Source organism: Phyllobates terribilis, unplaced genomic scaffold, assembly GCF_046119375.1.
Source record: "Phyllobates terribilis strain yellow unplaced genomic scaffold, ASM4611937v1 Scaffold_2__4_contigs__length_985480577, whole genome shotgun sequence".
In the NCBI taxonomy this organism is placed as follows: domain Eukaryota; kingdom Metazoa; phylum Chordata; class Amphibia; order Anura; family Dendrobatidae; genus Phyllobates; species Phyllobates terribilis.
Window position 1 is genome coordinate 646,729,251 of NW_027362762.1, and position 27,134 is coordinate 646,756,384.

At 45.4% G+C, this 27,134-nt stretch overlaps 1 protein-coding gene and 1 long non-coding RNA gene across 2 annotated transcripts in view; one reads left to right on the forward strand and one right to left on the reverse strand.

Annotated features, from left to right (window-relative positions):
* Positions 1-17,480, reverse strand: part of CUNH3orf85 (chromosome unknown C3orf85 homolog) — a 39,131-nt gene extending 21,651 nt beyond the window's left edge. Inside the window, exons 1-2 of the mRNA XM_073670675.1 lie at positions 17,293-17,480; positions 16,126-16,259 (exon numbers count right to left, since the gene is read on the reverse strand). Of these exons, the coding sequence (XP_073526776.1) occupies positions 16,126-16,259; positions 17,293-17,338 (180 nt within the window). The 5' untranslated portion in view covers positions 17,339-17,480. The remainder of the gene's footprint in view (positions 1-16,125; positions 16,260-17,292) is intronic.
* LOC141252915 (uncharacterized) overlaps positions 16,507-27,134 on the forward strand; it is a 74,422-nt gene continuing 63,794 nt past the window's right edge. Inside the window, exon 1 of the long non-coding RNA XR_012314150.1 lies at positions 16,507-16,560. This is a non-coding gene — a long non-coding RNA (uncharacterized lncRNA). The remainder of the gene's footprint in view (positions 16,561-27,134) is intronic.

Sequence of the window (27,134 nt, forward strand, 5' to 3'; positions counted from 1 at the left end):
ATATTTTCTGAAAATCTCAGTCTCCTATGATGCTCAGCTTTAGGGCTCGCTCACACGAGTGCATACATCGGATGAGTGCCATCTGATGTTTTATCATATAGCACTTGAACCAGTGTTATTATATGTGGCAGAGCAGATAATAACACCGCAATGCTGTGAGTTGCTGCGCAAATCGGATCGCACTCACTCATTCAAGTCTATGGCTGAGTGGAAAGTATCGAACTGCACTTGAATGACATACGAGTGCAGTCCAATTGCCGTGAACTCACAAAATGGAGAAATCTTGTTCTACATCTTCATCTTCATCTCACCTCTCATCCGAATCGGATGACACAAAGCTGCCACTTGGGTCAGAGTTTACATAATCGATCCAATCTACGTTTATGTGACTGCGGACTTTATGTAAGCTTCAAAGGAGTACTTGGATATCAGCAGTAATATTTTCAGTGGGCCCCCAGCTGCCATGGAACCCATTAATGCATTACAATCGCGTCACAGTGGGTCAATGGGAGCCAGTGCATGCGAGCATCGGTGCACATTCCATTTAACTGCCGCTGTCAGAGACTGACAGCGGGATTTAAATAGTAACATCAGCACTTGCAGCTCAGCTTCAACTGCTGCTGTGAAACTCAGATGCCAGCTACATGTTATAGCCAGAAGCTACTGCAAGCTTAGCTCTTGAGCTCTCTTCACATGTGATCACTCCTGCAATCACGTATATGTATGTACTGTATGTGATTTTGTGTTAAGAGGTTAAGAACCAACATTCCAAGATCTATAAGCATTTTCAATGATGTTAGTGTGCTGCTATTAAAGAAAAAATAAATGTCAAATCAAATGTTATGTTTGTTCAGTTATTTTATAATTATGTGTGTATAAATGAATTATTAATGCAAACATTTTGTTCTATAAAAATAAATTGTGAAATTAAGGGCTTTTTTTTAATTTCTATTATTTAGGGAATGTCAAAACAAGCTGTTAGAAAATAAAGAAAATATTGGTCAGTTTCCACAAAGTTTATTCCTGATAATTCTAGGTAAATGTAATGGGTTAGCAGTAGTGTTGAGCGAACATGCTCGACACTGCTCGGTACTCACCCGAGCATCACGCTACTCGGGATGTTCGGCGAGCACCGAGCATTTCCGGGTTACTCGGGCGGGAGCTCGGGTCTCCGCCCTGCATGTTTGGCGCTCTTTACAGAGCCAATGAACATGCAGGGATTGCCAGCCAGTCACTGTAATGCCGCAGCCATGTTGTTTGTGGGCATTACAGTGATTGGCTGGCCGCACAGCGTCACCTCGAGTATTTAAAACCGGGTGCCGCCATCTTGGACACAGTCGCTCCGGATCAGACAGTGTAGGGACAGCGCTGCTGATTTAGTGAGAGATATATCCTGCAAAATAGTTAGTGTAGGGTCTGTAAAGGCTGCCAGATCAAACAAACAGTCCTTCTCAGGACTAATATCCATCCCAGGTATATCAGGCAGGCAGGCTGTATAGGAGACGCAGTGGTTATACCAGAAAACGCTGCATTACAGTCCTGTGTGCTGCTCCTGTTGCTGAAATTGCTGGACTTAGCTCCAGGTCCCGGGGGCCAGAAAAAATCCTTTTTTTTTATCTAAATCCTCTTTTTTTTTTCCTCCTTCACAATGTACAAATACCTATCTTATTAACCTTTTGGTGTCCCCCCCCCCCCCCCCAAAAAAAAGTATGCCTCTGATTTTTCAGACACAAATATATCTGTTGAAAATAGTCTGGTGTAGGCCAGAGAAATAGAAGTGTGGTTTTGCAGTTCTATGGGCCATTTATATCTAAAAAAAAACAGTTTGAGTGTGTCGCTCACTGTTCAGCCGAAAATATATATATTTAAAAAAGTCTGGTATACACCAGTAAATTATTACTGTGGTTTTGATGTTCCACGGTAAAACATCTCTATTATCCTGTTTTTGGCATTTTTTGCTGTATAAAAATAATAATAGTGTCTCCCTGATTTTTCAGACACAAATATATCTGTTGAAAATAGTCTGGTGTAGGCCAGAGAGACAGAAGTGTGCTTTTGCTGTTCCACGGTAAAAAATCTCTATTATCCTGCTTTTGGCATTTTTTGCCGTAAAAAATAAATAGTGTCTCCTGATTGTTCAGACACAAATATATCTGTTGAAAATAGTCTGGTGTAGGCCCGAGAAATACAAGTGTGGTTTTGCAGTTCCACGGTTCAAACCTCTGTATTATCCACTTTTGGGCCATTTGTATCTAAAAAAAACAGTTTGAGTGTGTCGCTCACTGTTCAGCCGCAAATATATATATATTCAAAAAAGTCTGGTATACACCAGTAAATTATAACTGTAGTTTTGCTGTTCCACGGTAAAACATCTCTATTATCCTGCTTTTGGCATTTTTTGCCGTAAAAAATAAATAGTGTCTCCTGATTGTTCAGACACAAATATACCTGTTGAAAATAGTCTGGTGTAGACCCGAGAAATACAAGTGTGGTTTTGCAGTTCCACGGTTCAAACCTCTGTATTATCCACTTTTGGGCCATTTGTATCTAAAAAAAACAGTTTGAGTGTGTCACTCACTGTTCAGCCGCAAATATATATATATTCAAAAAAGTCTGGTATACACCAGTAAATTATAACTGTGGTTTTGCTGTTCCACGGTAAAACATCTCTATTATCCTGCTTTTGGCATTTTTTGCCGTAAAAAATAAATAGTGTCTCCTGATTGTTCAGACACAAATATATCTGTTGAAAATAGTCTGGTGTAGGCCCGAGAAATACAAGTGTGGCTTTGCAGTTTCACGGTTCAAACCTCTGTATTATCCACTTTTTGGCCATTTGTATCTAAAAAAAACAGTTTGAGTGTGCCGCTCACTGTTCAGCCGCAAATATCTCTATTTAAAAAAGTGTGGTATACCCCAGTAAACAATAACTGTGGTTTTGCCATCCCACGGTAAAAAATCTCTATTATTCAGGTTTTGGTAGTTTTTTCCGTAAAGAAAAACAGTAGTGTCTCCTGACTGTTGTGATACAAAAATATGTCTGTTGAAAATAGTCTTGTGTAGGCCCGACATCCCAGTGTGGTTTCGCAGTTCCACGGGTCAAATCGCTGTGCTATCCAGTTTTGGGCCTTTGGTATCTAAAAAAAAGCAGTTTGAGTGTGTCGCTCACTGTTCAGCCGCAAATATCTCTATTTAAAAAAGTGTGGTATACCCCAGTAAACAATAACTGTGGTTTTGCCATCCCACGGTTCTAATCTACTCTTTATTGCCCTTTTTCCATTGATAGTGCAAGTGTAAGCTATTTTACTTCATTTACAATGGGCAAGGCGCGTGGCAAGGGGACGTTCTGGTGATGGTTCGTGCAGAGGACGGGGCCGTGGCCAAGGTGAAAATGTGCCACAACCAACAGCCACATCTTCTCGCTCCCACTTCTTGACCGAATTACTAGGGAAGCACAGAACAACACCAGTATTGAGAACTGATCAGTGTGAACAGGTTATTAATTGGATAGCAGACAATACTTCCAGTTACCTGGGCACCACCACCTCCGGTCTGTCTTCCACACGGTCAACTCTTAGTAGCCGTGAGTCTCGAACGCATACTCCTCCTCACCCTGATGCTCCTTCCTCCCACCATGCCGAGTGTCGTCAGACAGCAAGTGATCCCACACTTGGACACTCTGAAGAGCTGTTCACTGGTCCATTTCCATATTTGAGCCCCTCGCCTGATACGCTTGAAGTGGTGGAAGAGGAGATCCCATGTTGCGATGCCCAAATATTTGAACAGCCACGGCCACAGGAAGTTGACGTTGGCAATCTGTCACAAGAGGTGGACGATGACGAGACACAATTGCCAGGAAGTGAGGAGGAGGATCGTGGTGCGCAAGTGGAAGAGGAGGAGGTGGTGGATGATCTAGTAACTGACCCAACGTGGAAGGAGGACATGCAGAGTGAAGCCAGCAGCACACAGGGGGAGGGAGGCAGAGTACCCCAACAGGCAGGAAGAAGCAGTGTGGTGGCTGCAGACAGAAGGCAGGCAATCGTTCCCCGTAACACCAACACGAGGGACGTTGCCAGTACAAGCGGTAGGTCTTCCAGAGTCTGGAATTTTTTTAAAGACTCTGCTGATAACCCCAAAAAGGCCATATGTTCCACCTGCCATGCCAGCATCAGCAGGGGTGACAAAACTACCAGCCTGACCACCACCAGCATGATCAGGCACATGGCAGCAAAGCACCCGACTTTGTGGGGCGAAACCCAGGGTCCACGACCAGTGTCAGCGGGTGTCACCACTGCTTCTTCCACTGTTGTGCGTGCAATAGAACCCCCTGTTGTGTGTGCAAGGCAATCCCCTGTCCATACTGCATGTAAAGATGCCCCCTCCTCTCAGTCTTCACTTGTTATGGCAGTTTCTCAAGAAACAGCATCAACGTCCACGTACACGTCCCACCGCAGCGTTCAATTGTCCATATCCCAGACCTTTGAACGAAAGCGGAAATTCGCAGCTAACGCCCCACAGGCCACAGTCCTAAATTCGCACATTTCACGACTGCTTGCATTGGAAATGCTGCCTTTTAGGCTGGTGGAGACGGAATCCTTCCGCAATCTTATGGCGGTGGCCGTCCCTCGGTACTCGGTCCCCAGCCGACACTATTTTGGCCGGTGTGCCATCCCCGCACTACACAAGCACGTGTCCCGAAGCATCTGCCATGCCCTCAACAATGCAGTTACTGGGAGAGTCCACATGACAACGGACACGTGGACAAGTGCTTGTAGCCAGGGACGGTACATCTCTCTGACGGCACACTGGGTAAACATAGTGGAAGCCAGGACCCAGTCGGACCTTGGGACGGAACACATCCTCCACACACCGAGGATTGCGGGCCCTATGTCAGTCAGAGTTGCCCCCACAGTGTACAGCTCCTGCACATCCTCCTCCTCCTCCTCATGTTCAGCCTCCATCTCAGATATCACCACATCAGTTACAAGCTGGAAGCATTGCAGTACTGCCTCCGCCAAGCGGCAACAGGCTGTGCTGAAACTCATATGCTTAGGTGATAAACCTCACACTGCTTGTGAGTTGTGGACAGCTGTGAAAGAGCAGGCAGATCTGTGGCTGAGACCGCTGAACCTACATCCAGGCATGGTCGTGTGTGACCATGGCCGTAACCTGGTGGCGGCTCTGAGGCGAGGTGAGATCACACACGTACCATGCCTGGCTCATGTGCTTAACCTCGTGGTTCAGCGGTTTCTTAAATTGTACCCCGAGTTGCCAGATCTGCTCGTGAAAGTACGTCACCTGTCAGCTCATTTTTGCAAGTCGGCTACAGCTTCCGCCGCCCTTGCTGTGTTGCAGCAGCGTTTGCAGCTTCCGGCACACCGACTGGTGTGTGATGTCCCCACACGTTGGAACTCTACCCTCCACATGTTGCAAAGGATTTGTGAGCAGAAGTGAGCAGTTGTGGAGTACCAGCTGCAACAAGGCTGTCGATATTCAAGTCAGACTCCACACATAAGACCTCAGGAGTGGACCTGGATGTCTGACATATGTACCATCCTGACAAACTTTGAGGAGGCTACCAAGATGGTGAGTGGCGATGATGCCATCATTAGTGTCAGCATCCCACTTGTCTGTCTTTTGCAACGCTCTCTGCAGAGAATTAAAGAGGAGGCATTGCAGCCAGAGTATGATGAGATGGATCAAGAAGCCGTAGCGGGCGATTACACACAGCCCAGCCTCATCTCATCCCAACGTGCATTGGGGGACAATGAGGGAGAGGAGGAGGAGGAGAAGGAGGAGGAAGAACAGGAGCTGCTATCATGCGTTGTAGACGGTAGTACCTGTACAAGTGTCATACCGTCGGTTCAGCGTGGGTGGCCTGAGGACAGGGGGGAGAAGGAAGAGGAGGAGGAGGAGGAGAGCATGGTCAGTTGTCATCTTGGTGAGGACACGGAAATCTTGCCCGTTACCAGTCTGGCACGCATGGCTGACTTTATGTTACGCTGCCTTAACCGTGACCCTCGCGTTGTCAAAATGTTGGGTGACAGTCATTACTGGTTGGTGACACTTGTAGACCCCCGCTACAAGGAGAACTTTCACTCTCTTATTCCTGAGGTGGAGAGGTCTACAAAAATGGGGCAATACCAGAAGGCCCTTGCTGCAGAACTCTTAAAAAAATTCCCATCTGAACACGCTAGCGGCAGAGGTCACAGTTCGTTGCCCAACCAAGGCGTACAGGCGAGAGAGATGCAACTCCAATCCAGCAGAGGCAGGGGAACACTGTCAACGTTCTGGGACAGTTTTCTGACACCCGCCCAGCTTGCAGGCCCTGAGGCGCGGGGTACTCTCACAAGGAGTGGAAAGTTTCAAAAGATGGTGAGGGAGTACCTTGCCGATCGTACCAGCGTCCTCCGTGATTCCTCTGTGCCTTTTAATTATTGGGTATCCAAGCTGGACACTTGGAATGAACTCGCTCTGTACGCCTTGGAGGTCCTGGCCTGCCCTGCCGCTAGTGTGTTATCGGAGCGTGTTTTTAGTGCCGCTGGGGGAATTATAACTGATAAGCACACTCGCCTGTCAACTGACAATGCTGACAAGCTGACCCTTATCAAAATGAACAAGGGCTGGATTGGGCAAGACTTCTCATCACCACCAAATGACAGCAGAGTAACATAAAGTCAAATCCACTGTGTTATTTCGGGAGGTGTATTCACATGCACCGCTTCACACCCACTCATGGGTATACGCTTCCTCGTTTCGGCTGTTTAATCTTCTTCTCCTTATCCTCAGCCTCCACCACCACTATACCACCAGGGTGCCAGCATTGCAAGTTCCTCCATCCTAATTTTTGGCAGCTTTTGCTGGGAAAACATAAACAAATACCATGGGACACCCACTCCCCAATAATGGGACTTATGTTTGTAATATGCTGTACTGCATGGCTCTTGTAAGGGGCATTGCAAGTTGCTCCGTCCTAATTTTTGGCAGCTTTTGCTGGGAAAGCATAAGCAAATATTATGGGAGACCCACTCCCCAATAATGGGACTTATGTTTGTAATATGCTGTACTGCATGGCTCTTGTAAGGGGCATTGCAAGTTGCTCCTTCCTAATTTTTGGCAGCTTTTACTTGCAAGGCATAAGCAAATACTATGGGACACCCACTCCCCAATAATGAGACTTATGTTTGTAATATGCTGTACTGCATGTGACGCGCCCCCTGGGCCGTGTGTACACGTGTGTGGGATACCCGGTGCCGAGTCTCTGGGGTCTGTTGTCTCCGTGGCGGTGACCCGGTCCCGTGGCTCAGGCTGGTCAAACCAGTGGCCATCTTTCTTAGGTTAATTGTCCGACTGCACCACCCGTGGATTGCGGTCAGGAAGTACGACCGCTGCGAGGCAGACCGCTGAGGCTGGTGTTGTGTGCGCAGCATAGAATGGGATAACTCCCCTCGGGAGGAGTATAGCCTCAGGGCAGTGAGTGTGGATGATGGGGGTGATGGTGCACGAGCGCAGCAGGAACGACTCAGAGTCTTTGCAGTGCAGTTCAGGGTCTTTACTGATGATTATAAGGTAGACCTTCCCGGGAGTACTGGCTAGCATAAGAGGCCTGGTCAATCTGTGAGCAAGCAGGAGTTCCCCTGGCCAGGTGGAGTTGTAGGCCTCCCCGTCTGTCTGCACTCTTCCTGGCTACCTTGCTGTAAGCGGGTAGAAGTAGCCCACATCCCTGAGTGTACCGTGTAGTGCTCACCCGTATGGCTGGTGACTTGGGGCCTTCTGTTAGCCTCCGCTCCACGATGGCGGTGCTGGTCCCTTGCTTGTGACTGAGCCTCCGGGCTTCTATGGCCAGAGGACCTGAAATCCCCTGCCGGCTGGTTTCTGCTGCTGGATATATAAGTCCTCACAGCTTCGGACTCCTGTGTCCGGTTCCTATTGTCTTCTGCCAGGGCGAGCTCTGCTCAGCTTCCAGCCCCTGGTCTTTAGCTCCTAGCTCCTACAGAGCTCCTTGCTGTTACTTTCCCTTGCTCTCACTCTGACTCTGACTGTTCTCTGACTCACTCAACCCCGCCCCAGATCCAGTTTATAAGGGCAGAATTCTCCCCTCCCAGGACTGGGGCAGGAGGATGTTGCATGTTTAAGGGATCCTGACCAGGAAACCTCCCACTTGCTCTCCGACGTAATATCTCTATTACTGTGGTGAACAGACCCCTGGGGTGCCACACATGGCTCTTGTAAGGGGCATTGCAGTTCCTCATAATTTTTGGAAAGCCTTCCATTCACTGCTTAGGCCAACAGTGCACGGGAGGCCCAGTTGCTATAAATGGAAAAAAAGGTTTAGGTAACGCCCTCTGACCTCCATGTCATTTCCAAGGGGCATTGGAGTGGCTCGAAATTTTTGGTAGGCATTGCACTCACTGTATGCCCTATAACTGTGTAGCCGAATCGCTCCTTTTGTTACAGAAACATATCCTACAAGACATATCTGGTTGACTGGCCTGATATTGATGTGAATGGTCCCTGTTCCTCCTGCTCTTTCTCCTTTGCCACCACCTCATCCATCATTTATCACCTGAAGCTTTGTTTTAACGGGAGTCATAGAACTGGGATAGTAGCAGGAAAACATCCAGCAATCCTCGGAGGAGGTAGGATATGCGCCAAAACGCGGACCCCATCAGGCCTAGCCGCTACTACATACATGCGCTTGCATTCCAAGAAAACAAAGCAGATGCTAACTTCTATCATCATCATCATGCTCCTCACCTAGGCACTCTCAACTCCGCTGATGGAGAAGCCAGGGCCCACCGGAGGAGTCTGGTTCTCTGGTGGGCTCGTCCAATGCTGCCCTAAAGAAGGCCAGGCTAAGAAAAGTGTGGGGGAAGGTGACAGGAGAAATCAGGGCGGCTGGGGACTGAGCGTGGACACCCGGCCGCCGGGCGGCTGGGGACAGAGTATGGACACCTCGCTGCCGAAGCGGCCATGAGGTAGTGGCCAGCTCGGCCTCCTCCAAACTAAAAGGCCCCATTTCAAGTGAAAGCTAGCAGTATGGTATTGCAGCCTGCGGGTGGGTGGGTGGTTGGCTGCATATTTTTGCTGGCATAGCAAGGAATGGGGGAGGTACAATTGAACACTGCCCTGGGACAAGGACTTGCACGGGGATAGTTGCAAGTCTGCATCTTCTGATGCGGCAAGGATCACTTCTGATGGGCACACTTTTAGACAGTGACCTGGGGGTCAGAGATGCTTCCAGGAGTCTTCCCCATGCTGATCCCTTGTCTTTTCAGCACTGTATGCATGTGTCACACAGCACATGGCCAGATAAGGTTGTAAAATGTTAAAATGACATTTCCCGGTGAACGAATTTGTCACGGTTGAAAGCAATACAAAAGTGCAAAAACGCATGAAAAATGCTACTTGTGAACATAGCCCAAGGTGTGGAGGAGTATTTTTGTTTTTGGTTATTTATTTTACCTTATACACAAGTTTTTACCCTGGAAAGGAAATTCCTTAACATATTTCACAGGAAAACCATTTCAGTTTCGTTTTTGAACGTTTTATTGTGAGCCCGCAAAAGTGGCTTAATACCTCTGACCACGTTGTTGACAGCAGTGACCTGGGGGTCAGAAATGCTTCCAGGGGCGATCTCCATGCTGCCCCCATGTCTTTTGAGCACTGTCACTATCGTTTTGGGCACTTTTTAGGCTTTCTACAGACTGCCGAGGGTGCTGCCGCAAAAATGCTCGGGTCTCTCATAGACTAACATTGGGCTCGTTGCTCGGGTCGAGCACCCGAGTATCACGGTAAGCTCGGCCCGAGCTTCGAGCACCCGAGCATTTTAGTGATCGCTCAACACTATCAGTCGTCATCTTGGTGAGGACTCGGAAGTCTTGCCCGTTACCAGTCTCGCACCCATGGCTGACTTTATGTTACGCTGCCTTAACCGTGACCCTCGCATTGTCAAAATGTTGGGTGACAGTCATTACTGGTTGATGACACTTTTAGACCCCCTCTACAAGGAGAACTTTCACTCTCTTATTCCTGAGTTGGAGAGCTCTATAAAAATGGGGCAGTACCAGAAGGCCCTTGCTGCAGAACTATTAAAAAAATTCCCATCTGAACACGGTAGCGGCAGAGGTCACAGTTCGCTGCCCAACTAAGGCATACAGGCGAGAGAGACGCAACTCCAAACCAGCAGAGGCAGGGGAACACTGTCAATGTTCTAGGACAGTTTTCTGAGACCTGCCCAGCTTACAGGCCCTGAGGCGCAGGGTACTCTCACAAGGAGTGGAAAGTTTCAAAAGATGGTGAGGGAGTACCAGCGTCCTCCGTGATTCCTCTGTGCCTTTTAATTATTGGGTATCCAAGCTGGACACTTGGAATGAACTCACTCTGTATGCCTTGGAGGTCCTGGCCTGCCCTGCCGCTAGCGTGTTATCGGAGCGTGTTTTTAGTGCCGCTGGGGGAATTATAACTGATCAGCGCACTCGCCTGTCAACTGACAATGCTGACAAGCTGACCCTTATCAAAATGAACAAGGGCTGGATTGGGCCAGACTTCTCATCACCACCAAATGACAGCAGAGTAACATAAAGTCAAATCCACTGTGTTATTTCGGGAGGTGTATTGCCATGCATCGCTTCACACCCACACATGGGTATACGCTTCCTCATTTCGGCTGTTTTTTGCTCTTCTCCTTATCCTTAGCCTCCACGACCACTATACCACCAGGGTGACCGTGATCCATGTTGCCAGCATTGCAAGTTCCTCTGTCCTAATTTTTGGCAGCTTTTGCTTGGAAGGCATAGGCAAAGACTATGGGAGACCCACTCCCCAATAATGGGAATAATGTTTTTAATATGCTGTACTGCATGGCTCTTGTAAGGGACATTGCAAGTTCCCCCTTCCTAATTTTTGGCAGCTTTTGCTTGGAAGGCATAGGCAAAGACTATGGGAGACCCACTCCCCAATAATGGGAATAATGTTTTTAATATGCTGTACTGCATGGCTCTTGTGAGGGGCATTAAAATCGTCTTGTTAAGCTACTGTGACCTCCACGTCTCTTCCAAGGGTCGTTAATATTGTCTTTTTTTTCCACTGCGACCTCCACCACTTTTCCTAGGGGCATTAAAAGCATCTTGTTAAGCTACTGTGACCTCCACGTCTCTTCCACAGGGCGTTGATATTGTCTTTTTATGCCACTGCAACCTCCACCACTCTTCCAAGGGGCATTGATATTGTCTTTTTATTCCACTGCGACCTCCACCACTCTTCCAAGGGGCATTAAAACCGTCTTGTTAAGCTACTGCGACCTCCACATCTCTTCCAAGGGGCATTAAAACTGTCTTGTTAAACCACTCTGAACTCCACGTCTCTTCTAAGGGGCATTAAAACCGTCTTGTTAAACCACTCTGAACTCCACAGCTCTTCCAAGGGGCATTGACATGTTGTTTCTAATTACCTCTAACCTCCACGACTCTTGCAACAGGCATTGCATTTCCTCTTAATTTTTGTCAGCTTTTGCTTTTCAATGCATAGGCGAACACTAAGGGAGACCCACTCCCCAATAATGGGTAGAAGGTTTTTAATACGCTGTAATCCACGTCTGTTTCAAGGGGCATTGCAGTGCCTAATAATTTTTGGAAAGCCTTCCATTCCCTGCTTAGGCTAACAGTGTACAGGAGACCCAGTTGCTATAAATGGAAAAAACGGTTTAGTTAAGGCCCTCTGACCTCCATGTCACTTCCAAGGGGCATTGGAGTGCCTCGAAATTTTTGGTAGGCATTGCATTCACTGTATGCCTTATAACTGTGTAGCTGAACCGCTCCTTTTGGTACAGAAACATATCCTACAAGACATGTGTGGTTGGCTGGCCTGATATTGATGTGAATGGTCCCTGTTCCTCCTGCTCTTTCTCCTTTGCCACCACCTCATCCATCATTCATCACCTGAAGCTTTGTTTTAACGGGAGTCATAGAACTGGGATAGTAGCAGGAAAACATCCAGCAATCCTCGAAGGAGGTAGAATATGCGCCAAAACGCTGACCACCTCAGGCCTAGCTGCTACTACATACATGCGCTTGCATTCCAAGGAACAGAAAGCTAAGGAGGTGGATGGCCTCATGATCATGAATAATTTACTCGTTGTGTAGGAGGCCGACCACTGCTGCTGTCTACCTTCTGAACTTTGTGTTGAAGCCTGATTGACCCAAGACCCGCAATCCTCTATGTCTGGAGGACGTGTTGCATCCCAGTGTCCAACTGTGTCCCGGCTTCCACAATATTAACCCAGTGTGAAGGCGTCAGTGAGATGGACCATTCCTGGCCAAATTCACTTGTCCACGTGTTTGTGGTTAGGCTGTCCTTCCCACTAAATGCACTGGGGAGGGCACAGGTAATGTTTTGGTATGCGCGCTTGTGTATAAGGCGCACCGGGACAAATAGGGGCTGCTGGGGACCGTTTATGGACACCCGGCCACCCCCACGCGGCTGGGGACTGTGTGTGGGCACCCGGCCGCGGGGCGGCTGGGGACTGAGTATGGACACCCGGCCGCCCCCTGGCGGCTGGGGACCAAGCGTGGACACCCGGCCGCCGGGCGGCTGGGGACTGAGTATGAATATCAGGCTACCGATGCAGCCATGACGTGGTGGCCAGATTCCACCTCCACATGCCTAAAAGGTCCAATTTCAAGTGCAAGCAAGCTAGCAGTATGGTATTGCAGCCTGGGGGTGGGTTGGTGGCAGGCTGCATACTTGCGCTTGTATTGCAAGTTATGGGGGAGGTACAATTGAACACTGCCCTGGACAAGGACTTGCACGGGGATAGTTGCAAGTCTGCATCTTCTGATGCGGCAAGGATCACTTCTGATGGGCACACTTTTAGGCAGTGACCTGGGTGTCAGAGATGCTTCCAGGGGTCTTCCCCATGCTGTTCCCATGTCTTTTTCGCACTGTATGCATGTGTCACACAGCACATGGCCAGATAACGTTGTAAAATGTTAAAATGACATTTCCCGGTGAATTTGTCACGGTTGAAAGCAATACAAACTTGCAAAAACACATAAAAAATGCTACTTGTGAACATAGCCCAAGGTGTGGAGGAGTATTTTTGTTTTTGGTTATTTATTTTACCTTATACACAAGTCTTTACCCTGGAAAGGATGTTCCTTAACCCCTTTCCGACCTGGTCAGTAATAGTACGCACCAGGTCGGGAAGGCCGGTTCAGCGGGGGCTCCGGCGGTGAGCCCGCACTGAAGCGAGCACATGTCAGCTGATTATTGGAATCGCAATCCACCCGCGGCTGTTAACATGTTAAATCTCTGACAGTGGCATTTAACTCGCGCTTCCGGGAGTCCTAAGCCCCGCCCATCAGTGACCCCGTCACGTGATCGCGGGTCACCAATGGGTGGGCATGACAACTCAGGGTCTGCAGCAGACGCCTGTGGTTGTCATGTCTCAATTGCTATGAGCACCACCTAGTGGTCAGCGCTCATACCAAGTGAGCATTTCTCCTGCATACAAGCGATCTGCTCATCGCTTGTATGCAGTAGAAGCAATCAGACAACTGCTGCTTCTAGTCTCCTCTGGATACTATAGAAGCAAGCAGAAAGTGTAAAAAAAAAAGTTTTTTAAAAAAGAAAAAAATAAAAAATATATAAAAGTTTAAGTCACCCCCCTTTCGCCCCATTCAAAATAAAATATATATATATATATATATAAAAAAAAAAAACACATACACATATTTGGTATCGCCGCGTTCAGAATCGCCCGATCTATCAATATAAAAGAAGAATTAATACAATCAGTAAACGGCGTAACGAGAAAAAAATTTTAAACGCCAGAATTAAGTTTTTTTGGTCGCTACAACTTTGCAATAAAATGCAATAACGGGCGATCAAAACATCGGATCTACCCCAAAATGGTATCAATAAAAACGTCAGCCAGGCACGCAAAAAATAAGCCCTCACCTGACCCCAGATCCCGAAAAATGGAGAAGCTAAGGGTCTCGGAAAATGGCGTCATTTTTTTTGTTTTTTTTAGCAAGCTTTGGATTTTTTTTTCACCACTTAAATAAAAAAGAACCTATACATGTTTGGTGTCTATGAACTCGTAACGACCTGGAAAATAATGATGGCAGGTCAGTTTTAGCAATCTGTGAACGTGGTAAAAAAAGGACCCAAAAAACAACTGTGGAATTGCATTTTTTTTGCAGTTTCACTGCACTTGGAATTTTTTTCCCATTTTCCAGCACAAGATATGGTAAAACCAGTGATGGTGTTTAAAAGTACAACTCGTCCCACAAAAAATAAGCCCTCACATGGCCATATTGAATGAAAATTAAAAAAGTTCTGGCTCTGGGAAGAAGGGGAGCAAAAAAGGAAAACACAAAAACAGAAAGACCCATGGTCGTTAAGGGGTTAACATATTTCACAGGAAAGCACTTTCACTTTTGTTTTTGAACGTTTTATTGTGAGCCTGTAAAAGTGGCTTAATACCTCTGACCACGTTGTTGACAGCAGTGACCTGGGGGTCAGAAATGCTTCCAGGGGCGATCCCCATGCTGTCCCCATGTCATTTGAGCACTGTCACTATCATTTTGGGCACTTTTTAGGCTTTCTACAGACTGCCGGGGGAGCCGCCCCAAAAATGTTCGGGTCTCCCATAGACTAACATTGGGCTCGTTGCTCGGGTCGAGCACCCGAGTATCACAGTGAGCTCGGCCCGAGCTTCGAGCACCCGAGCATTTTAGTGCTCGCTCAACACTAGTTAGCAGCATACCTGAAAATATAGTATATTCAATAGCCGTAAATATAAGACATTGTTTCAGATTTACTCAATTTTATTACAGACTTTGCTGTAAAGTGCATAAAAAGTTTATACATTTATTATGTGTTTGCTTCTCACTTGAAAAATGGAGAGACTTCATTGGCAGGTGCATGGCGTAGCCTGGATCTAGCATACACTATAAGGCCGGTTTCACACGTCCGTATATTTACGGTACCGGAAAAAACGGTACTGGAGATATCTGTGTCCCGTATGTCCATGTGTGTCACACATGTGGCAACCGTGTGCCACATTGGGAGCACACGTACTGGTGCCTGGGAATCAGCACAACAGTTAGCGCTGTTCCCAAGTGCCGGATGCTGAACGATCAGCATGAGCAAGAGGCAATGTTGGGAGTAGTAGTGTCTGCTCCCACAGTGTCCCCTGTGTAAAAATAAGATTAAAATAATAAAATCCTTATACTCACCAGTCCAGAGATGTCCCCCGCTGTAATCCATCCGACCGATCAGCAGAGGAGCCAGGGAGAATGAGCTGCTCCAGCGAGTGGCTCTGGAGCTGCGCTCAGTGAGTGACAGGACACCGTTCATTCTCGCTGGCTCATCTGTGACAGCGGTCGCATGGATTACAGTGGGGGACATCTCCGGACAGGTGAGTATAAGAATTTTATTATTTTATTCTTATTTTCACACAGGGACACTGCGGGAGCAGACAGTACTACCCTCATCATTGTCCCTGCTGGTGCTGATCGCAGCGCCGGAAGGGAACCATGATGAGGGCAGTGTTCAGCACCCGGCGCTTGGGAACAGTGCTAGCTGTAGTGCTGATTCTCAGGCGCCGGTACGTGTCACACGGATGACAAATGGATGTCATCCGTGTGGGACGTTTTGCGGACTGTGCATTCGCAAAAAAATGGACATGTCAGCGTGTGGAGCACACAGACACACGGTCCGTGGAAACACACCGATATGTGCGCAGACTCATAGATTTGAATGGGTCTTCGTGTGTCAGTGTCTACAATACATGTGGAAACTGTCACCACACGTACTGGAAACGCAGACGTGTAAAAGAGCCCTTACCTAGTAAGAGACTTGGCATAAGATGCACATAAGTGTCTCTAAAAGTAAGCCAGTCAAGATCTGGTGTAAAGTTAGATAGAAGCGTCTAATTGTGTGCCCAATTTATTACTCTGTATAAACCTTCACCATAATGTAGCACATCAGACTGGCAAGTCTAAATTTACAGTGTCAGGAATAATCTATTTATCTCAATGTTCACATCTTTTAAATTTTGAATTTCATTACAAATAAAAAAAAAATACCAGCAATTAACCACTCGCTGACACTAAATACCTGGTTTGTAATTGTGGATGCCCATGAGTTTTCTGTGGGTGTAGGTTCCCAAAAATGTCTGGAGAATGCTTGTCGTTTGAGTCTTAAAAACTGATTTGTAGCTTCCTCTGCAAAAAATGAAGCTCCTAGAATACCTGCATATTAAAAATATATATTCTTTTCAGTTGAATTTCAATATTTTATTAATATAAAAATAAAAACCTTCAGACAAATTAATCCAAACCTGTCATTAGACAGGTTCACAATGAAATGCAGTTCAGGAGCCTCACTTAGGTCATCTAATGCTTATCATATTATTGTACATAACCAATCAATCTAATAACCTTTGAATTGTATATAGTCAATATTAGAAAAAGATAACTCAATGGGCATTTATATGTTTTCAAATGAGGAAGTAACCAAGAGTGAAGGACATATTTATGTCTAGTGCTGAAGGTAACTTCCATTCTATTTTTTTCTCTCTATTTTTAAGCCTCTGATTTGTACAGTGTGTTGTTGTACCTTAAAGGGGATTTCCCATTATTAAAAGTATAATTTATGTGGAACAGAAGCGGATATGCCATGGGGTCCGTACAGGTGAAGGATCTTACTTCTACCTCCAAAGCTGCAAGCAACTTCTGTCATGGACACATAAAGGGTCCATGTACAGTTCTTGCTCAGGGACCCTCTTCGCCTTTATCTGGAGGAAATGTGCTAATTGTTAGAGCCGATGTTCTGGGCACCTTCACTATCACTAGAATGGGTACTCAAATCCTTGTTTCCTAAACACAAAAGTGTCTATGAAGAGGAATTGTAGCCTGGAGCTGCGGTGGAGTGTTTGATGTTTCCATACAAGGTAACGAGAGAGATGGAGTGAGGACAACTTCATACAATTCCTCACCACCCCCAACACTAGTGGTGGTCCCAGCAATCTAACATTTTGATACATGGATGGATTTTCCTACTAATAATATTTATTACCAAAATTCTAATTTATGCACTTTTTTGTCTCAACTGGTAGATGTGAATAATCTATATGTCCTCTTATTGTGTTACCATTTGCTGTGTCCATAATTTTGACACATTAAACTATCACTTTATGCTTAAGATATTCATTAACAACATTTATCCATTCATCTATTCCTATGTTTTCACTATTGTTCATTTAAAGTATTAACCTTTTCTTACCTTGTATCAAGAGGGTGATTTGTAGAAGGATTATCACACGACCCATTGCAAATCAAGAGAGTGTATTGCAGCTAAAAATTTCTCTGCAAAAATTTGTAAGACATAAATAAGTTTCTACCTCTCTGTCACTCACTTTTTCTGACCTTTGAGCCTGCAAACTGTTTATCTACTGATTAACATGGGTCTAGATTCTTGTACAATGAAACTGCCAAGCCTATTTTGTACTTTACACCATAGATTACTCGGATGCCACGCTGGAAAACGAGAAAGATAATATTAAATAGTAAATAATTACATATTTTTATGTCATATCGTAAATCTTTTTAATTTTTATATTACACACAAGCGAATAATTGCAATAACTTCAATGCACTACTACATCTGCATGGTATTTGTTTGTTCTTACAATGTATCTCTCCACTCTCCGAAAACATATTGATAGGTTCATTTGTTTTCTGTGAAACTGACCAAAGTGTGTATGAGATAGGGAAATTGCTGACACATTGATGTGATTAAAGATAATCTCTGTACAGAGTTGCAGAATATGTTGGTGCTATACAAACAACGAGTAGTAAATACACACGTGGTCAAAATTGTTGGTACACCTCATTTAATGAAAGAAAAACCCACAATGGTCACAGAAATAACTTGAATCTGACAAAAATAATAATAAATTAAAAATCTATGAAAATGAACAAATGAAAGTCAGACATTGCTTTTCAGCCCTTCTTCCACTTTTAAAAAAAATTAAACTCATGAATAGGCCTGGACAGAAATGATGGTACCCCTGAAAATAATGTGACAAAAGGGACATGTTGAATCAAGTTGTGTCCACTAATTAGCATCACAGGTGTTTACAATCTTGTAATCAGTCAATTGGCCTGTATATAGGGCTACAGATATTCACTGTGCTGTTTGGTGACATGGTGTGTATCACACTCAACATGGACCAGAGGAAGCAAAGGAAAGAGTTGTCTCAGGAGATTAGAAAGAAAATTATAGACAAGCGTGTTAAATGTAAAGGTTATAAGACCATCTCCAAGCAGCTTGATGTTCCTGTGACTACAGTTGCACATATTATTCAGAAATTTAAGATCCATGGGACTGTAGCCAACCTCCCTGGACATGGCCGCAGGAGGAAAATTGATGACAAATCAAAGAGATGGATAATACGAATGGTGACAAAAGAGTCCAGGATAACTTCTAAAGAGACTAAAGGTGAACTTCAAGCTCAAGGAACATCAGTGTCAGATCGCACCATCCGTCGTTGTTTGATCCAAAGTGGACTTCATGGGAGATGACCAAGGAGAACACTATTGTTGAAAAAAATCATAAAAAAGCCAGACTGGAATTTGCCAAACTACATGTTGACAAGCCATAAAGCTTCTAGGAGAATGTCCTATGGACAGATGAGACAAAAATGGAAGTTTTTGGCAAGGCACATCAGCTCTATGCTCACAGATGGAAAAATGAAGCATATCAAGAAAAGAACACTGTCCCTATTGTGAAACATGAAGGAGGCTCTGTTATGTTCTGGGGCTGCTTTGCTGCATCTGGCACAAGGTGTCTTGAATCTGTGCTGAGTACAATGAAATCTCAAAACTATCAAGGGATTCTAGAGAGAAATGTGCGGCCCAGTGTCAGAAAGCTTGGTCTCAGTTGCAGGTCATGGGTCTTGCAACAGGATAATGACCCAAAACACACATCTAAAAACACCCAAGAATGGCTAAGAGGAAAACATTGGACTATTCTGAAGTGGCCTTCTATGAGCCCTGACCTAAATCTTATTGAGCATCTTTGGAAAGAGCTGAAACATGTCGTCTGGAAAAGGCAACCTTCAAACACGAGACAACTGGAGCAGTTTGCTCATGAGGAGTGGGCCAAAATACCTGTCGAGAGGTGTAGAAGTCTCATTGACAGTTACAGGAATCGTTTGATTGCAGTGATTGCCTCAAAAGGTTGTTCAACAAAATATTAAGTTAAGAGTACCATCATTTCTGTCCAGGCCTATTTCATGTGTTTTAATTTTTCTTCTGTGGAAGCAGGGTTGAAAAGCAATGTCTGACTTTCATTTGTTCATTTTCAAAGATTTTTAATTTATTATTCATTTTGTCAGATTCAAGTTATTTCTGTGACCATTGTGGGTTTTTCTTTCATTAAACGAGGGGTACCAACAATTTTGACCACATGTGTAACTATAATATACTTATAGGTGTGTGTTTCCATGATGATGTTCACCTTTTTCTTTCAGACCATGTCTCATTGATGTTAGTATAATGCTTTATTAGTAGTGAACTTACAACTCATAACTGAAATAATCAATTATGAGGATGTTTAAATTGTCAACTGCGTGAGGCTAGGTGCAAAAATTCTGACATGTACACGACCCCATAGACTAACATTGGTCCAAGTGAGATCCGATGTTTTGTCGGATCGCACGTGTACAAAAAATACGGCCATGTGCACAAGCCTTAAGTCAGACAGGTCTAAAACTCTGCAATGCATAAGTATGGCAGAGTAGACTAGCAATCAGACAAGTGAAAGTTGATGTCCCATACTGGGACTATTTAAAAAAAGTGTCAAATAAAATTTGTAAAAATATGAAAAAATAAAAGAGGAAGTAGGTAAGAAAACAGAAAAAATATTTTGCAAGTAAAAAATACTTTATTTGTCCAGTAAAAAAAGGCCCTTATATGGCTCTATTGGCAGAAAAAAAGCTAAAAAAAAGTTACAGCTATAAGAGTATGATAATACGAAAACAAATTATTTTTTGTAAGAAAAAGTTCTTAGTGCAAAAGTAGCAAAATATATAGATGTGGTATCACTGTGATCGTACTGACCTGAAAAATAAAGTTTTCTTATCATTTTTACAACATAGTGAATGGCGTGAAAATTTATTAATTGATAGTTTTTGTTCACTCTGCCAATCAAAAATAAAAGAAACAATCAAAAAAAGTAAAATAGTCAAAATTGGTACCAATGCAAACTTCAACTCATCCTGCAAAAAACAAGCCCTCATCAGAGGCATAGCTAAGGGGTTCATCTCAGGGACAGCGAAACTTCTGAGTGGGCCCCTAACCAGGTAACCATGTATATATCTACAGTGGCACACCCTAAGAGTGGGTTAAGGGAAACCTTAGCAGATAACCATGTTACTGAAAATAAATCTTTATTCAAAAAACAGCAATGATATTACTGATGGAGGCATTCACTTTTCCTGTTTTTTCCATCTGGCCCAGACCGACAAAACAAGTTCTTCCAGCCACAAATCGTCTGCAGTATTTACAATGAAGACACTTTTGACTTCTCACATTTCCAGCACCATCCCCATCTATTCCCAACCTGCACAAATTTCTCATCGTATTGTCACCCCAATGCTAAGCTGCTGCTGCCGTATGTGTCCCTATAACTGGACCTGCTGTGTGGCTGCGTTTTGTTGTGAAGCAAACAACAAATAGGACAAAATAACTGAAAACTTCAGTGCGCATAACAATTCAGCCCCTACAATCAGAACTTTGTAGTGCCTTCTTTTGCAGCTATTACAGCTGCAAGTCGCTTTCCACTGGGATTTTTGCCCATTCCTCGGGGAAAAACTGCTCCAGCTTCTTCAAATTAGATGGTTTTCTTTGGTGAACAGCAATCTTCGAGTCTGAACACAGATTTTCAAGTGGATTAAGGTCTGGGCTTTGACTAGGCCACTCCAAAACATTTACACGTTTCCCTTTAAACCACTCAAGTGTTGCTTTAGCACTGTGCTTTGGGTCATTGTCTTGTTGGAAGGTGAACCTCCATCCCAGTCTCAAATCACTGACAGACTGAAACAGGTTTAGCTCAAGAATATCCCTAAATTTCGCAACAACCATTTTTCTCTTGACTCAGACCATTTTTCTTGTCCCTGCTGCTGAGAAACATCCCCACAGCTTGTTGCTACCACCACCATGTTTCGCTGTGGGGATGGTGTTCTTGGGGTGATGAGCTGTGCTGGTTTAGCACCAGACATAGCATTTACCTTGGTGCCCAAAAAGTTCAATACTGGTCTCATCTGACCACAGCACCTTCCTCCATACATTTGGGGAGTCTCCCACATGTCTTTTGGCAAGCTCAAAACAAGCCTTACACTTTTTGTGTGTAAGTAAAGGCTTTTTTCAGCTCAGAATTCCATAATGGTCACCTCTATAGAGTGTACAGCTTATTGTGGTCGTATGGACAAATACTCTAGTCTCTGCTTGGGAACTTTGCAGCTCCTTCAGTGTTACCTTTGGTCTCTGTGTTGCCTCTCTGATTAATACCCTCCTTGCCCGGGCTTCGAATTTTGGTGGACGGCCCTCTCTTGGGAGGTTTGTTGTGGTACCATGCACTTTCCATTTGATGATAATGGATTTGACGGTGCTCCAGGGGATCATTAGAGATGGAGATATTTTTTAATAACCCAACTGTGATGAACCCGCACCTTGTCACCCCGCCTGACGTCACTATTACGTCAGAAGGATCACGTAGTACGGTCTCCCCAGTTGCACCAACGTGACGTTCTGCACCCCTTGGGGACACATAAGGTCCGCTTGGCACAGTTTTACACAGACATCCCCTGTGCAGACGGGTCCAGAGAGGCACGGGGAGTGAGAGGGTGTAGCCCACACAGTCACTGACGTGGCACCACACTTGTCTACAACCCTGACAAGCTGAGAGGCCCCTTTCACTAGCACCAGTGAAACAGCGTCTGGTCAGTCTGGTAGGACTGCCACCAGTTCCTCGTTAGATATAAGCCCAGTCCGTTAACGGGATTATATTGGGCCAAAAGACAGGCTCGGTAGCATGGAAAGTTAAGCTGAGAATACGGACATGTGGATTTGTATATCAAGATAAAAGAGCAGCCCAAGGTTAAATTATATATTTAATCCCCTTTAGGCCACACTAGACAATACACTATATACACAATGGTTATATATATATAATGGTCGGATATGCAAATGCAAATAGTGGTAGTACAAAGTATGCAGAAGATGAGAATCAGTTACCAGTCAGATGAAAGGCCTGGCTTGTGGAGGAGGGGTTGCCACATGGGTAGCTTGTGGTCCCCTCTGCCTTGACAAAAGTTCCTCTAATCATCAAAGAAAGAACTTACAGGAGGTTATGCTGGACTGTCAGAGAATTCTTGGTTTTTGTGACTCTGGGGCATTTCTCACTATAGCTGACCCCCGAGTGGTTTACCATAGGCCATACAGCAAGGATCAGGGATTACCATTGAAATAGCTGGAAGCCAATAGAGGAATATCCAAAAAGCAAGTGTAGAACTTTACTTTGGCTTAGGGGTCAAGCAATGCATGGTTGGAGGGATGAGTGGCCTGCCTTCAGATATTCTACTAGAAAATGATGTGGCAGATCTACATTACCAATTTGTGGGTACAGGAAGCAGGGTTTAAGTCAAAGAGGATGCAAAATGGAGCCCGCACCTTCACCCTCTAACTCTATTGTATGATATTCAAAAGTGAAGCGACACCAAAATGCTGATGGATTGTCCAGACAGTTGGAGCCCATTAAGGTCCCTTGTCTGTGCACAAGTTGAGGGGCAAAGGGGTTATAACAGTGTGTCATCCCCATCCTGTTTTCATGGACCATACCGTAATCATGGCTACATTAGCATTCCTTGTCCTGCATCTGGTGGATGCATGTGTGTCTTTGTTCCTCTCTGCAGAGGGCTTCCCTAATACACAACTCTGCAGGCAGGCTGAAGGCTGAACTTATGAAACCTTCTTCATTCTTTGAGCTATCTGTAGTAAATATTTAAGGGGGTGGGTGTGAGTACCTCTGCCCTACCAGGGGGCTGATCTCAATAGATTTAGAACAATAAGCCACATGTTTGGTTTGGCAGTTGGTGCTGTGTCTTGTGAAAGGCGAGGATCTGTTGCTCTGGTCAGGTCCTGGTGCCAGTGTATGGACTATTGGAGATTGGGGATCATTGGCCATGTGAGATTGTGAGGTCTTGCCCACCCTACTAGATTGCTAGATTTGAGGAGCTAATTTAAGGATTGTTGTTGCTTTTTCCTTGGCATTGGATTACCGGGTGGCGCCCCCGAATTTGTTCTTTTTGTTGTGGCCAAATCGCAGACTTTAAGGAATCATATCTATATTTGGTGTTGTATTCTCCCAGTCCCAATAAAGGTCTTTTGAAATCTTCACCAGCCTGCTGTTCCTGCCTGCTCTGTCACACACCCAGTCATACCCAAACACTGTATAGTGGCCCCCTTATTATCTTCCACTCAGTATCATGGCCCCCTTAGAAGCCCCGAGTAGCCCCAACTCTGTATGATGGCTGCCTTATTAGCCCATATCCTGTTTCAATGCCCCCTTAGCATACCCCCTGTATTATGGCACTCTTTTTTGCCCTCACTGTATGATTGCCCACTTAGTAACACCCATGCTGTATCATGGTCCCCTTTGTAGCTCCCACTCTATATGAGGGCCCCCTCTAGTAGCCCCCACTCTATACAAGGTCTCCCTTAGTAGCCCCCACTCTGCACAAGGGCCCCATTAGTAGCTCCCACTTTGTATGAGGGTCTCCTTATGAGCTTCCACACTCATGATGGTCATCACACAATATTAAAATAAAAAATAAACATATACTCACCTAATGCTGGCGAGTCCACTGGCAGACAGTGGCAAGGAGCGGGCAGACCGATGTGGTGATTTAATCACCCTGGGGCACGTCCAAGATGTGAGAGGTGCGAGGACGTCATCATGTTGCTCTGCGCGGGACTGCCACAGGCCTAAATCGACCTGCAGCCTACAGAACAGATATCGGTAGGTCAGGGAGACCATGTCTCTACTGTAGAGTTTAGCTGTATCAGTGTTCTCCGCACACCAATACAGTTTGTATTTGATGAAGTTTTTTACCTCAGTATTTGTAATCCAAAACCAGGAGTGGGTGAAAAATGCAGAAGTGGTGCACGTTTCTATTATATTTTTCCTCTAAGACTGGAATCACACCAGCGTAAGGCATCCGATGCGTAAGCATCGAATGCCATATGCTAACTACCCTCGACTCCAGCTCTGCTGTGAGCAGGGGCCGAGTGTCATGCTACTGTGCTGCGAGTCTTTCACATGAGAGGTTCGCAGCACAGCTGCGGAGGAGACAGAGAAGGTAATTTCTCCATCTACTCATCGGCCTGAATCGAGTCTTGCTGCAAATTGCTGCAAGCTATGATTGTTCTCTCATGCTGAATCGGCATGAGAAAATAATCGCTGATCTGGGCTGCCCTGAGCTGAGCTGGTCCAATTGCTATGCAATGTTTTATCACATCCCCACTCGGCCATGTTATACGGTAGTGTGACGCCGGCCTAACTGTTTCCCTCCTGGTTTTGGCTTACAAATACTGAGGTAAAAAATTCACCAATTACTCAACGTCTGCACGTGGCCTAAAGGGTAGCTGTCGCTTCGGATGTTCCCCTCTGAGACTGCCCTCTCTTTTCCTTTGGTAGCTACACTGCTGTTACCCACACAGCTCTTTCAGCAGAAAAATAAAAAAGTTATAGCTCTCAGAATATGGTGAAGTACACTGCTCAAAAAAATAAAGGGAACACGTAAACAACACAATGTAACTGCAAGTCAATAACACTTCTGTGAAATCAACCTGTCCAGTTATGAAGCAACACTGATTGTGAATCAATTTCTCCTGCTGTTGTGCAAATGGAACAGACAACTGGTAGAAATGATAGGCAATTAGCAAGATACCCCCTATAAAGGAGTGGTTCTGCAGGTGGTGACCACAGACCATTTCTCTGCTCTCATCCTTTTTGGCTGTTGTTTTGGTCACTTTTTCATTTTGCCATTGCTCTCACCCCTAGAGGTACAGTAGCATGAGGCGGTGTCTACAGTACAACCCACAGAAGTTGCTCAGGTAGTGCAGCTCATCCAGGATGGCACATCAGTGCGAGCTGTGGCAAGAAGGGTAGCTGTGTCTGTCAGCACAGTGTCCAGAGCATGGAGCAGATACCAGGAGATGTGGAGGGAGCCATAGGAGGGCAACAACCCAGCAGCAGGACCGTTACTTCCTCCTTTGTGCAAGGAGGAACAGGAGGAGCATTGCCAGAGCCCTGCAAAATTACCTCCAGCAGGCCACAAATGTGCATGTGTCTGCACAAACGGTTAGAAACTGACTCCATGAGGGTGGTATGAGGACCCGACGTCCACAGATGGGGGTTGTGCTCACAGCCCAACACCGTGCAGGACGCTTGGCATTTGCCACAGAACACCAGAATTGGCAAAGTCGCCACTGGCACCCTGTGCTCTTTACACATGAAAGCAGGTTCACACTGAGCACATGTGACAGATGTGACAGAGTCTGGAGACGCCGAGGAAAGCGATCTGCTGCCTGCATCATCCTTCAGCATGACCGGTTTGGCAGTGGGTCAGTAATGGTGTGGGGTGGCATTTCTTTGGAGGGCCGCACAGCCCTCCATGTGCTCACCAGAGGTAGCCTGACTGCCATTAGGTACAGAGATGAGATCCTCAGACCCCTTGTGAGACCATATGCTGGTGCGGTTGGCCCTGGGTTCCTCCTAATGCAGGACAATTCCAGACCTCATGTGGCTGGAGTGTGTCAGCAGTTCCTACAAGATGAAGGCATTGAAGCTATGGACTGGCCCGCCCGTTCCCCAGACCGGAATCCGATTGAGCACTGGGACATCATGTCTCGCTCCATCCACCAACGTCACGTTGCACCACAGACTGTCCAGGAGTTGGCGGATGCTTTAGTCCAGGTCTGGGAGGAGATCCCACAGGAGACCATCCACAACCTCATCAGGAGCATGCCCAGGCGTTGTAGGAAGGTCATACAGGCACGTGGAGGGCACACACAATACTGAGCCTCATTTTGACTTGTTTTAAGGACATTACATCAAAGTTGGATCAGCCTGTAGTGTGTTTTTCCACTTTAATTTTGGAAGTGACTCCAAATCCAGGCCTCCATTGGTTAATAAATTTGATTTCCATTGATGATTTTTGTGTGATTTTGTTGTCAGCACATTCAACTTTGTACAGAACAAAGTATTCAATGAGAATATTTAATTCATTCAGATCTAGGATGTGTTATTTGAGTGTTCCCTTTACTTTTTTGAGCAGTGTATAAAGTCTGATCACCTTAACGCATTGGAGAACAGCATAAAAAATGAAAGACAATTCTTGAATTGCTGTCTTTGCTCATTCTGTTTCCTAAAAATCTAAAAAAGTGATTAAAAGTACCCCCTCATGGCACTAATAAAAAGTTCAACTGATCCCACTACTTATAAATGTTGTTTGTCAAAAATTAATGTTTTCTACGTCAGTAGTAGCTCTACGGCGCTGGAAAAGCGACAAGGATCCCAAAATTCAATCCGGTAAAATCCATGCTTGGAAAACCAAATGGCCCCTCCCCTTCTGAGCCCTGCTGGGTGCCCAAACCACAATTAACATCAACAACTAAGGCATTCTTTTATAGGGAAGAACTCACTAAATGTGGTTCTCCAGGTCACTTGTTGACCTATGTGTTTGATAGGTGATTAATATGAGATTGGTGTGGTCCAACAGCCAGCACGACCACCGATCAGCTGAAAACTGCTCTGGCAGCGGCTAGAATTAAGCGAGGTACAGGCGAACACAGCAGCCCTTATATAAACTATTGGCTGCAGACAAGTACTGCGTATTGACTCCCTTTGAAGTGAATATACTGCAGTACTCGGCAGCAGCCACCATGAAATGTACAAGGCTGCTGTATTCAGCCCATTCATCTCTTAGTTACAGATTCTGCTGGAGCAGTTTTCAGCTAAATTATGGGAGTGACTAACTCCCACCAATCTCATATTGACAA